This window comes from Carassius gibelio, chromosome A23, assembly GCF_023724105.1.
Source record: "Carassius gibelio isolate Cgi1373 ecotype wild population from Czech Republic chromosome A23, carGib1.2-hapl.c, whole genome shotgun sequence".
Classification (NCBI taxonomy): domain Eukaryota; kingdom Metazoa; phylum Chordata; class Actinopteri; order Cypriniformes; family Cyprinidae; genus Carassius; species Carassius gibelio.
In genome coordinates, this window is record NC_068393.1 from 6,767,030 (window position 1) to 6,780,587 (window position 13,558).

A 13,558-nucleotide genomic window follows, 5' to 3' on the forward strand; every position below is an offset into this window, starting at 1 on the left:
CCAAAAATTCTTCAAAACATTTCAACAAAGTGCAACAGTAGGCTACAATTTATATGCTGGAAGCCTCTTGGTTCAACTAGGCTGCAGATTATGTTCCTCCCATCACATAAATTACCCATCAGGCCAATAGTTATTTAACACAGATGAAAAGATTTTTCTTAATAAAAATATGAAAACAAGAGAGTCACGGGAAGCACTATAGAGTAACCCAAGAAAATCTTGGAACATCTAAATGATGCTGATCTCATTTTATCCCGTTTATTTTGTGACAGGGTTTTGGGCTAGTTGTTGATGAAAATGTAGAAGTAGCTTACCTTTGAACATTTTTACACATTTATCTTCCTGAATTGTTCAGTAGTCTTCAAGACATGCATTTATGAAACTAATAACTTTATTAAATCATTCTTTGTCACATGTATACAGAAATATGAAAATATTTACATCCAGAAGTGTCTGTTGTACAAAGATCTTAAAATTTTCAATATAAAAATTACATTTTAATATACATTTAATATAAAAAGAATATAAATCAATAAGAAAAAAAAGGTATAGCATGCTAGATCAGAGGTAGTTATAGTTTACAATACAATAGCTAGCCTACTTTACAAACTGTAAAAGATCCTGACCAAGCTTTATAACAACCCAATAAAAACACTCATAGTTCTTCTTAATCTTCAGTTCATAGCGTCGACATGTTCAATATATCTTAATCCTGTGGACTTGACAAAAAAAAAAATAGCGTGAAGGTCAAACATAGTCTATGCAAGTACATGAATGCAAATGCTTCTAGTCATGCAAACTTGAGTTTAATGCAATGTTTAATTCTGAAACATGTTGCATCGCAAATTATTACCAAAACATTTGAAAATGTTTGTATTTTAACATTTTTTACATGTTTTGCATTCTCAGAGTTACTTTCATGGATTATGGTATGAATTAGGTTAATGTCGTCTATGGTGCATTTTTACTTCTGTCATGGTGGAGCAACAGTTTGAAGAAGTCAGTTAGTTAAAATGAGTTATTAACATGTTTATAGCCAGCTTCCTGTTACCATTAATGGAACAAACACTTGAAGGTACCTCTGTCACCCCTCAAGGTTTCTTACTGCTACAATGCATGTTAAATATATACATCATGAACTGGAGCTTACAGAGCGTTGACCAAGCCTTTGGAGTACTTGCAGAGAGTATGTTTCTGGCAATACGTTTTAGCTTATATGGTTTTTGTCATTGTTTTTCAATAGACTAAATATTATTTGATGATATGCATTTACCTTTTTTTATTTTATTATTATTATTATTTTAATTATTAATTCACTAGGGGAAAGTAAGCAAGTCATGACTTGCAAATAATTAAAGATACTTTGATATATACACACTTGGAAATGAATGCATAAAAGTTTGAGTACATAAGAATTGAACATTTTGTAAAGACATTTTTCACATTGAAATATTTAGATGCATAACTCCTTGTACATCAGCAAACATCCCTGTGATATATCCTAATTAAAGGAATGTCCCATGTTCAAAAGAATGAAATGCAATGCTCATGAGATGTGATACCACTGTTGGTGGATTGATTTCTGGTTTTGCATAACCAACAACATTTCTGTCATTGGATTTGTCTTTTTGTTATGGTCTTGTAGAAGCAGTGTGAATTAGAATTTTTATGCCAGTGCAGTACTCTGCTTCATAGACGTCCATTGTATGTACATAATGCATGACTTTTTGTTTAAATACAGTCAAAATATATAATTATTATTTTTTTCTGTGAAAATCAATATTCCATGGATGGGAATTATATTAAACCCAGAAGATTCCTTTAAATCTCATTACAAAACAAGTTACACAAACTGAATGAGGTTTGCTTTTGAATATTTTAAGATTGTTGCTTAAATTACTTAAGGGCCCACAAGATGCTTAGGCTTTCTTTCCTTTTCTTTAAGAATGCCGTAGCAGTTGGGACATTATGGTTATATATAGTCCCAACAGTTCATTGTTCACTAGCTCTGAAGGTTTTTAGGGGTCAGTTCATATTTGGGCTCATGACTAGTGCTAAAAGGGTCCTTAAACAGTTTAAGAGAAGAATTAAAAATGAGTTGAGAGATGCATGGAGTAGTAGACTCCAGAGAGGGAGCTTCCATTATGAGTGTCCAGTCCACTGCTCCTGAGGTCCTCTTGCTCTTTGAGTCCTGCTGTTGACCTGACCAGGTTTTCTGCAACATTATCCCTCTCTGTTGAGGGGTTCATCTGCATCTGGCATGGGATAAGAGGCACTGAGGGTGGGCTAGAAAAACGGGCAACTGTCTCGGAGTTTGGTGTCGATGAACTCTTGAACCCTGCATCTGCTTCAGGGGGAATAGACACCAAGGCTTGGGTGGAGTCATACGAGCTTTTCTCCGTGTCAACAGAGACAAAGGAATCCATGTTGCGGTCATGATGGAGGTGAGCTCTGCTCAAAAGCAGGCGTGCATCTTCACGGAAGTGCGGATTGAAAAGGAGGTAGAGCAAGGGGTTGATGCATGAAGGAAGAGGCAGAAGCACCAGGACGACTGATTTGACAACTTCCTCGCTCACAGGAAAGAGTCCCAGAAGGGAGGAGAAGGTGAGGAAGGCCACGGGGCAGTAGAGAAGGCAGTTGGTGAAGATGAGCCAGGCTACGTGCTTGATCATGGCGCAATCCCAGATGCTGTCAAACTCGCCCTTCATCAGGTCCAAGTACAGTTTGATATAAGTTCCGGTGATCACCAGGAAACACAGGGAGTTCATCATTATCAGAGCGACCATGAATCCCAAAGTGGAAGGTTCGCCGTCCGGCAGTGGTGATGGCATGCAGAGCGGGGTTGCCCCGTACTCCCCGACCCCAATTAGCGGCAAAGCGGCGACTGCCAACGAAAGTGCCAAGCACGCCACTGCGGCAGCTCGCACACTTCCAAGCGAAGGTGACTTTCCATAGGCTCGAGCGCACGACACGGACACGCTGCACTGCACTGCAGCTAAGGTCAGGAAGAGTATGGAGCCCTCCGAGGCTAGAACTGAAAGAAAGCCTGTCGCTTGGCAGCCTGCACCCATTTCCCATTGAGCGCCGTGCAGGGCAAACTCTACAAATGTCCGGGCATCAACCAATGCCAGGGTGCCGGTACACAGGCCTGTAAGCAGGTTGGCACCACTGATGGTGCCGATGATGAACTTAACAGGGGAGAGATAGCTGGGGGATGCAAAGACCGTGATGAGGAGAAGGCTGTTTCCCATCAGCGAGACCAAAGAGATGAGCCACATGCCAAACCGGACCACCCAACTGTCAAACAGGTTATCACATGGTTTAAATGGACCTGAAGGGGAGAAATGATAAAACAGAATTTAAGCAGAAAGAACACATCACCGTGAGACCTATTCACACCAAGACCGAATTTTAGTAAGGACAATGCACAACAAAATGTTATAGGCTACAAAATAATTTTAACAAAGTTTTAATTTGTGCAAATGAAGGACACTTTTTTTGTGAACTTTTTCAGAACATGTAAGATACTGGGGAGTACTAAATGGTTTCGGTCCCAAAAATCATCAGAGCATTATAAAATAACGCTAAAGTGAAGTGTTAGTGGATTTGGAGGAGCATGCATCGTTTTGGTGCGAAAACTGTTTGGAAATATGTCTTTCTTTGCCATGCTTGCTGTTTAGTTCCTTTGTACTTGATGTGAACAGGCCTTTACAGTCTTGATTGCACATGTATGACCTTGAGTTCAGATCTGCTGCTGGTTGAATTTACCTGGGATGGGGGTACACTGTATGCTGGTTTGCAGTTTGGACTCTTCAATAGCTAACTGGAATTCCTCTAAGTCAAGGTCATCTGCAAGTGAACACATGACAAGCATGAAACACCTTTGGTTTGTTCTTATACACCAGTACGATGAATCAGTCTTGAGTGTTCTTTAAGATGACATGATGCACTCAAGTCTGACAGAAGACGAATCACCATGTTATGGACATCTAGTCTGCTTGAACGGATTAATTTATCTAAGGGCTTTAGCGCCACTCAACACCTTTCACATCTCAGTTGCAACTTTCCATTTCAACTTCAGAGTGCAATCAATCATCTGGCTTTGATCGCATTCTGGTTTTGTTATTTTCCGATAAGCCAAATGGTATGTTTTGGACCATGAATTGTTAATGTTTATCTAATTTCCCATTGAATGTAATTACGGAGAGCTCCTTTCAAGTCTGAAACCTGATCAGATCACATCAAGGAATGCATTATTTCATCTGTCAAATACCTGCGGTTACTGTAAAGGCCCTGACATGTTTCTACTGTGCTAATTAAAGATGAAGAGACTGGCAGATAGAACAGAGCAGATAAAAATAGAAACAAACACACAGTGTGGAAAACCACTACAAGTGGTGCTTTTATGCTCTTTTTATGCTCCTTTTATATGATGGATGCGTTTGTGTAGGGTCAATGTTTTCATTTTTGGCTACAGGAACTCTGATAAAAGGTTTAGTGCACAAACTTGAGTGACTTAGAAACTTGCCCCAATAATTTCAACCTATTCAAACTGGTTAATCAAGCTTTTTAGGATTACAAGAAAGTTGAGGTGCGTTTGGTCAAGGTTGGAGCTAAACTCTGTAGGAAAGTGGACTGTCAGGGTCAGGGTTGAGATCCCCTGAATTATTTGGTACTCTAAGGTAAACCATCTGTCCAATGTTTGGACCAGGGGTGTCCAATCTTAGCTTTAGAGGGCCACTGCCCTTCAGAGTTTATCTCCAGCTTGCCTCAGCACACTTGCCTTGAAGTTTCTAATATGCTGAGCAAGAGCTTGATTAGTTAGTTCAGTTGTATTTAATTGGGCTTGGAGTTAAACTCTACATGACAGTGACCTGGTTTAGATCATTGGTCAACCTTTGATAGGTAGGTGTACTTCAAAGAATGCCATGTTTTATCATTGGTAAGTTAAAAGCAATGGTAAATCAACTTTTTTTTTCATAGTTACAAAAAAGTTGAATAATGTTGTCCTGATCTATGATATGGCCTAGTGAAGTTTGCAGGACTTACAGTTGCTGTCAGTGTGAATGGGGAACAGGGACTGAGCTTTCTTCTGGAGGTCTTCCTCTTCACTGCCCATCTGTCCTTCCCATTGGCTGACTGCTTTGTAGCTTTTACAGGCTCCAAAAACACAGCACTGATAGGCATATGGCATCTCGATAACCCTGTTTCAACAACAGTGACACAATGTATAAAACCAAAACCAAAATAATTTATGTTCTGCAAATATCTTTATTCCACATATTTTATGTTTACAGTATATCAACAACAAGTACATATTGCATCAGTTTGAGGAAATATAAAAGGTAAAAGATATAAAAGTATAAAAGATCCCATTTAATAAAAAAGAAAATCAGAGTTAGAATGATTCATCAATCTGCAAATGATGCATGAAGTAAATAAGCAATGGAGAACATCTAACCACAAGGACTTTTGATATATATTTTGGTCACAGTTAAAACTGATTCTCTTTCATTTGCTTTTGTTTAATCAGTTTTGTTTTGGGAAATGGTAATACTTGAAACCTCCCATTTTTTTGAGGTGCTAATCAAATCACCCAAGTACTTAAGACTGACGTTTTGGAGCGTCTCCAAAGCCCTGAGCTGCTGACGAATCGAGACTGGATATTTATAACGGCCTCTCTGTATTGTGAATTCTTGAAATAATCTTTCTGCCTGTCAGATGGTCTTGCATTGAGCCAGATATTCTAGTAAACTCAAACAGAAACATCTACTTGTACCAGTGAACAGAATGTTCCTTAGGCAACAGATTTTCTTGAAACTGTCAATTCTATAAACAGTTGAACGTTTATCTGAAAAACAAAGTAGAAAAAGAATATGTTTTTCAGCTATTCAAGGCATTTGTGTTGTGGGAATCAATAACCACAAGCACTTGTGAATTTTCTTTAATGGTTTAACATGAAAGTATTTTAAGTCTAGCTAACCCATTGTTGTGCGGGATGGCGGAGTTGATTGACTTTGTGGGGTTATTGGTTTCTACTATTGTACCTTATGTTGGGGAAGTCCTGCTCTCTGAAGGAACGTGAGAGTGCCATGTTTCCTTTCAGTTTCAGATGAGTGAGGCTTGTTAGCCCAGTGAGCGAGAGACTGCTCAATCGGTTCCCAGTGAGATCTCTGGATGGAGACAGGAGATACATATGGATCATCATGTGTAATTAAAAATAAATAAATATATAAATAATTCACTTTCAGATGAAGCTACTCTTGAAGTACCTACTTAAAATGTCCCATATCATACCATCACATAATTTTGTTTAATCATGTGCTAACATTGTGCTTTGGGGACTTTCTGTCGGAAATCGTGGTTGTAGAATCATGAGGATCTAGCCTCTATTAAAGTGAAATTGATACCCCATCATACATGCTGTGGTTGAAAAGGCAACCATCACATTGAACCATCACATTTTTGCAGTTACTTGTAATTGGCCGACGAGTCAGTGATTTTAGTGGATGTATGATGTCAGTTCTCCTCAAGTTCACAGAGGTTTCCTAATACCAGAGGAACCATATATTATAATAATTATATATCAGTGATGAAAAGGCCTTTAAAGGATTGTAATGCAGTGTAAATCCAACTGCACTTGTTGAATGGAGAAAGTTTTATTTAAACCAACATTTTTTGGCACTTTTAACCCCGATGAAAACTAGAACATGTCAGTTTAAATAAAACTCTACATGTTCCAGGTTCAATACAAATTACGCTCTATCGACAGCATCTGTGGCATACTGTTTATTAACACAGAAAACTATCATTGCTTGTTTTTACAACTGAGGGATGAGTCAAAATTATTTTCTGTGGTAGTTAACAGCATGCCGTTCACACTGTCGTTGGAGCTGTACTTGTATTGAGCCCAGAACAGTCAAGAAATATTGCTGGTTTTGACTTCTGTACCAGTCTTTTGCCTTTTCCATGCACATTGCTTGCTAGTGAATTTGCACGAGAAAAACCAGAGGTCTGTAACTGTTGCAGTATGATTCTCATTCACCGCTGCACACATTTATCAGCCACACTCTGTCACTCTTTATCACTCTTCCTTTTTCATTCATCACATTCTTAACTTAATGCTGCTTGCATTTAACTACCTGTGACTGACGATGCACATCTTCACCTGCTGTGCAGAGCGTTTAACCGTGATCACAGCCACAATCTTTACACTTTGAGCCAACCAAAGAATTGCATAGATGACAGAAACTCCAAAATGTGCATCATGGAACCTCCGTGTTTGTGCAAATGGTATGGTTGTGCCAAGTCAGTTAAATAACGGTCTTTGTACAACAACACAGACATCTAGACTCTGAGTGTGTGATCTTTATCTTCATGCACTGGCACTGATTTGCATTCATTGTACTCACAGTTTAATGAGCGACTGAAGAGAGGAAAAGGCATCAGGGTGGAGGGTGCTGATCCTGTTCCAGCTTAGATCCCTGTAATGAGATTTCATTTGCTCATCTGTACATCTGTCATCTGTCCTTTTGTCAGAATTGTTTTTTTTTTTTCTTCAAAATCTTGGCAGCCAATATGAACGTTTTTATTATTCTCAGGATTTGACATCTGAAAACAGTCTTGCTCTCAAATTCATATAACAATAATGATTATTTACAATTTTAGCATGTGATTCTCTCTCTCTCTCTCTCTCTCTCTCTCTCTCTCTCTCACACACACACATACATAATTAAATTGTTCACTCAAACTGTTCTGCAAATATGATTTTAAATGAAAATGTCCATTAAATTTGAAAACTGCCAAATTTTGGGTGTAACGCTTACAGCCGGCAGAAGAGGAGCATGTGTAGAGTACTCACAGTGAGCGCAGAGAGCTGAGCTGTTGGAATGTGTTCTTCTCAATCTGTTTGATCAGATTGTGCTGCAGGCCTCTGCCGAGTCAAAACAAAACAAAAAACTGGTATTACCGCCTCACACATACATACACTATGGCAGACATCATACATGGCAACCATGAACATACTTGAAATCTTCCCAAATGTGGACATTGATGGATTGCTACAGTAATGACTGTCATTTGTCAAGTACCATGTGGGTTATTTAGGGCTCTTAGAGATATCATAGATATGTTAGGTGATATTACTCTATAGAGAAAGAGAGAGAGAGAGACGCCTGAACTCACATCTCCTGAAGAGAGGCACAGCGGTAGAAACTCGGCAGCTCTTCGATGGCATTGTGCGACAGCTCCCTGAAAACAAACACATGTAGATTAGGACTGTCTGTAAATGCAAGATTCCCGAAGAGTGCTGACAGTAAAGACTGCATAAAACATTCTCAACCAGATAAGACTTCTTTATCTGAAACATGAAAAAAATGTGGAAAGATGCAAAGTGTATAATGAATTTTGTTGTAAGGGTACATTAACATGACAACGATGTACTAAAAAAAATGATTTTCTTTGCATATTCTTAAAAAAAGTTTTGCATACAGATGGCATGACATCAATGTTTTCACTAATTCGTGTTTTCGTAGTTTACGGAGAGATGATAACTGTATCGTTTGAAAAAAGTTTGCATTCTCAGGCCCCCAAATGATAGCATGAGATTTCCGACAAGTTCCGGTTTTGGCTGGAAATGGTGTTGTGTAAACATCCTCTTAGAATACTTCCTCTTCTACGCCGGTTTATAGTGTAAACATTTTTCACATACTGATCATTACACAGATAAATTATAGACTTAATCAGTGAGCCTCACTGATTAAGTCCCACAGAGGCAAGTCAGTCCTCAAAGAGTCTATCTGAATGTAAAATTACCAAACTGTTTGTCAAGATGTAACACTAACATGTTAAAAAATCTGGTATGATTTTGCATCTTTAGCTCAAATTATGATCTACAATTCTCCCATTCTTCTACATATGTGTCATCTCTCCCTTATACTGTTTTTGACATGAACAACAACAACAAATAATGGATCGATAGATTACTTAATTATATTTATAATTACATTACAATTTCCCCTCCTAATTATTTGCAATTATTTTAGAGTTTTTTAAGTGTTTATTTTTATCCAATTAGTTTATTAAAGTGTTTATACAAGAAGAAACATTGGAGAGAGAATATGTGGCTATATAGAAAGAGAAGGGCATGTTAAGCAGCTACTTTCCCCAGAGGTCTAATTCTCCACTTAACAGTTACATAAAGTTTCACTCGTCCTACAGGACTTTCTCTAACTGAAAACGTCCACCTGGAAGTGGTTTCCCTAAACTGAGAGCATAAAGGCAAAGCAAAAGGTAAAATTTCTAAATGATCTAAAAATTAATCAAATAACATTTCAAATTGTTTCAGAAGCATGGCACAACTGATAAGAAATGATCACATTGTTCTCAGTAAAGTTGGCTAAATATCCACCTCCTGATGTTTTGAAGTTCATGTTAAAAGAGGAGTTTCTTGAAAGTTTGGCTACATTATAATACCTCACGGTGAATTTGAACTCCCTTTGCCAGCTCAGATCTTTAGGAATCGTTTAGAGATGAGCTTTGGAATGTGTTTGTGTGTTGCAGGTGCATATTTGTGTTTGGAAACTCACAGCACTCTTAATTTAGGCAGCAGGTGGCAGAGATCAAATGGCAGGCCGGTTAGTCCAGCTCGGGTCAGCGTACTGAGAGAAAATCAAAGAGGAGGGTTTACACTGAATGTGTGCGTGCCAAACAGCAGACAGAAACAGTGAAGGGAAAACAGGTAATTAAATCAATGTGCATGCACTGCAATAAATGACTTAAAAAAAACAAGGTTTGCTAATGTAAATACAAAATTAAAGACTCTCAAAATACATTACATTTTTGTTTTAATGGAAACAAAATTTTGCTTACTTTGAGCATCCCACCCAGCCCTTAACAGTGGCTTGAGAATTGGGTGAGACCAAAACCCATTTGAAAACCCTTCCCCACTAACTCTAATGAACGGTTTAATTCTCTGTGCTTTTAGTATCAGTAATTAAATTCCAGGACTCATACTAACTGATCATTCAACAGTAAACATAAGTATGCCTGTGCATCTTTTTTAACCTTGTACAAGACTCGCTGACACGGTGAGAGATCAGTAAAAGCATCTCTATTTTGTCAACGGTTATTCCTTTGTCCTCAACGGTGGGAAGAACTTCTGGAAGTGTCTTAAGTGAAACTGATCCTGCGTGAAATGGGGACATTTGATCTCAGACTCACAGAACTTGCAGGCTGCTGGTTCCTTTCAAATCGGGAAACTCTCGGATCTCAGTGGCCCCGTTCAAAGAGCTAAAACGAGATTAGGTAACTCATTAGTGAGGCTTGTTCTGCTTATGAAGATGTCATCCAGCAAAACCACAGGGATGTCTACTGGGACCGTACACACTTAGCTCTCCATCATCTAGAGGCAATATTATTCCATTTGATTCAAAATAACACTCGTAACACTACCCAAAGTCAACAACGGAAGCCAGTAGAGTTCATATCAAAATAATGGAGGATGAACAGATATGTGTAATTGCAGAGAGATAAATGACTTTTTATTAGTTTTATGGAATGCTAAATCTCATATTTTGGCATTTATAAGGTTATAATTGAATCATGCTGTTTTTTGGAGACAAATTACTAGTTTAATGTTTACTTATGAGAGATGTGATGCCAAGAGGTGAGCAAGATTACAGTATTCATCAGATTGAAGATGATGATGAAATGGAAATTATACACATTTGCCAATTGGTACTTTAGAGATACGTTATCGGAAGCCAAACTGCTAGACTTGTACTTACAGTGTGTGTAACTTTGGCAAGAACTGAAATGCTGATCTGCCAACAAACTGAATAGGATTTTCATAGAAATTTCTGAAAAGAGAAGAAAAATACATCTTTTGTTAGAAATCAGATAGTTCATTCAAAACGACTGTTCAGTTTTGACAAGGCTATATTTACATTCTTTTAGCAATGAATGTTTTTAAGCATTAATAAATTACACGGTGCCATATCCTAATGAAATCTTCGTTAATAAAATGTAATATATAATATAACTGTTATATAACTGTGAGATATAACTGTTCCTTGTACCTTGTGGTAATAGGGTTGACAATGTTACACTTCATTTAGCGATTATAAGGTAGGAAATGGTTATTTTAAAATATTATTTTAAGAATTTAATGCTGACAGTAATACTCACATGGTCTGCAGAAGTGGGTTCCCCACAAATGCTCTCTCGGGAATGGCCTCAATGTTGTTGTTATGGAACCCCCTGTAAGACGCACAGAGAGTGAGAATACGGCCATCTGCACATTTGAACACAATCCACTATGGGATGAAGAAATCCAGCGATCAAGACCAGCTTTGCAGAGTGCTTTTGCTAACTGCATTTGTTCCGTATATGCCATAAATTGTAGCGCTGATGTGCTATTAGGAGTGGCCGCGAATTCAACTACTGAAACAGCTTATAATTCATCATCATCTGCCGTCACCGTGAATATAACATGCTAAAGTTAATTTATGGCACACACGTTGCCAGCCAATTGTAATCTGAAAATTCTAAACAGTCTAAAATAATTACGCGTGTAAAATAAACAAGGTTATATGGGTGCCTTTTTGGGTGCTGAACATGAATTTATCACCTTGGACAATCAACAGTACAGTTGAATTGTATCTCAAACTCTTCCATAAGCACACGTGTGAGCCATTTGGTTGCGTCAATTCACATTTGCCCATGTAAACATCTTTTGTATCTTACAGAAACACCTGTCAGGAGGCTGTCCCGCAGGCAAAAAAACACTTTAGGATACTTGAGAAGGAAGGACTTAAACACTCATCTCCCAAGCATCTGCTTTTTTTCAGGAGACTTGTGCTTGAGAACCACATTCTAGGGACTAAGCGGGATTTACAAGGAGCACGAGGCCAGGCCAAGCGGTCCACTTTAAAGGAAGCACACTGAAGCATGTATGCTGGGTAAGTTAGTCTCGGTTACTTACAGTTCCTGAAGCTTGGCGAGTGTACGAATGCCCACGGGGAACTCCTGAAGGTCATTGAAGTTCAATTCCCTAGAGAAAGCAGACCAACCATAAGAGCAGGGAACACTGAGAAACACAAGCTTAGAGAAAAGATCTTATGAAAAGATTTACACAACTTTTATGACTTGATAAGCATAGCTATGTGTATTATTTTATGTTGCGTCTTGCATAAGGCTTTTCGAGCATCAATTAGCTGTCTCGTCACATATTAGCCCAACTGTTTTGACATTTTAATTTAATCTTTCATTCTATGTGTCTGTAATATAAGCAAACACTTAAGAACTGTGGTTCCAATCAGTCAAAATCCCCCTCAGTGACTTTGTGGGTTTTCCATGTTGGTCGTTCCTTGGAGACCAAGACAGCTGTTCTAAGCTAATCTAATGTGACTTGACCTCGCCTCTGCATACATTATTTTTGTTGTATGCATTTCATTAGCCTTCTAGGAAACCTGCGTCCAAAAACCGTGCTTGAACCAAAACATGGGCGGTTGCTAAGGGCGAGTGGCCTTTACACGCAGGTGCAAGAACAATGTGTTTATGGCCATAGTTTGCATGTTGTTTTCCTTGGATCTCAACGTTCCTTTTCATCTCCAATTCTTTTGGAGTTTTTCAGAGAATAATTATTGGAAAAATCCTATAATTAAACAGGAGATTTTTTTTTTTTGTTTTCACAAACCCTCTCTTTTGCCAAGTTAAGGAGACTGGACAGCATTAATATGTGCCTTTGGCCCTGTATCTCCTGCTGAAGGCCCAGGTCTTAGTCATATCATCCGCTCCCCACAGTTACAAAACCCAACACTGAATGTGTCTCTTCATACCCATAATTATATGTCTTAGCCCTTTGTGTTAAGTGTATGCTTTCAAAAAACTTCAAATGTTTATATATTTTATTCTTTATTATCTTTTTTTAAGGGGAAAAACGTTTCTGGCAGGTGGCCAGCGCGTTTGAAGTGTGCTTGTTGAATAGGGGTGGACCTGCATTGGCTGCCATCCAGAATGGGCGAAGCACTTGCTTAACACCAGTGTGTGTGTGAGTGTACGTGTGTGTGTCTATATGTGCATGAGTGTGTCTGGTTTGCACAAGAGTGTTAAAGTGAACTGAACTTGGCCTAAGTTTGAGGTAAAAAGAAAAACTGTTTAAAGAGATTTTTGACATATGACAAATTCGCTAAAAGCTAAAGTCATTCCTGCACCATTAGTGTTGACAACAAAACTGCAAAAATAATGCATTTTCAAACATAGTCCAACACAAAGATAGCCCCGCCCCAAACTTGTGCCATTGGTTGAAGGGCTTACTTCTACACTCTTAAAAATAAAGGTTTCCAAAAGGGGGATTTCACCCAGATGCCATAAAAAAAGAAAAAGAAAATATCGTTCCCCGAAGAACCTTTCAGTGAACAATTCTTAAAAGAACGGTTGTTTCATAAAGTAAAAAAAAAGAAAAAAAAAAAGAAAACTAATAGTTCAAAGCACCTATTTCCACTATGAAGGTTGCATGGAGCCATCGATGCCAATAAAGAATCTTAAACAACATGAG

General features: G+C 38.3%; 1 protein-coding gene across 1 annotated transcript in view; it reads right to left on the reverse strand.

Annotated features, from left to right (window-relative positions):
• Positions 1-373: 373 nt before the first annotated feature.
• Positions 374-13,558, reverse strand: part of LOC127944241 (leucine-rich repeat-containing G-protein coupled receptor 6) — a 78,245-nt gene continuing 65,060 nt past the window's right edge. Inside the window, exons 7-18 of the mRNA XM_052540112.1 lie at positions 11,984-12,052; positions 11,188-11,259; positions 10,788-10,859; positions 10,222-10,290; positions 9,588-9,659; positions 8,185-8,250; positions 7,862-7,933; positions 7,413-7,484; positions 6,048-6,173; positions 5,050-5,204; positions 3,769-3,849; positions 374-3,331 (exon numbers count right to left, since the gene is read on the reverse strand). Of these exons, the coding sequence (XP_052396072.1) occupies positions 2,088-3,331; positions 3,769-3,849; positions 5,050-5,204; positions 6,048-6,173; positions 7,413-7,484; positions 7,862-7,933; positions 8,185-8,250; positions 9,588-9,659; positions 10,222-10,290; positions 10,788-10,859; positions 11,188-11,259; positions 11,984-12,052 (2,170 nt within the window). The 3' untranslated portion in view covers positions 374-2,087. The remainder of the gene's footprint in view (positions 3,332-3,768; positions 3,850-5,049; positions 5,205-6,047; positions 6,174-7,412; positions 7,485-7,861; positions 7,934-8,184; positions 8,251-9,587; positions 9,660-10,221; positions 10,291-10,787; positions 10,860-11,187; positions 11,260-11,983; positions 12,053-13,558) is intronic.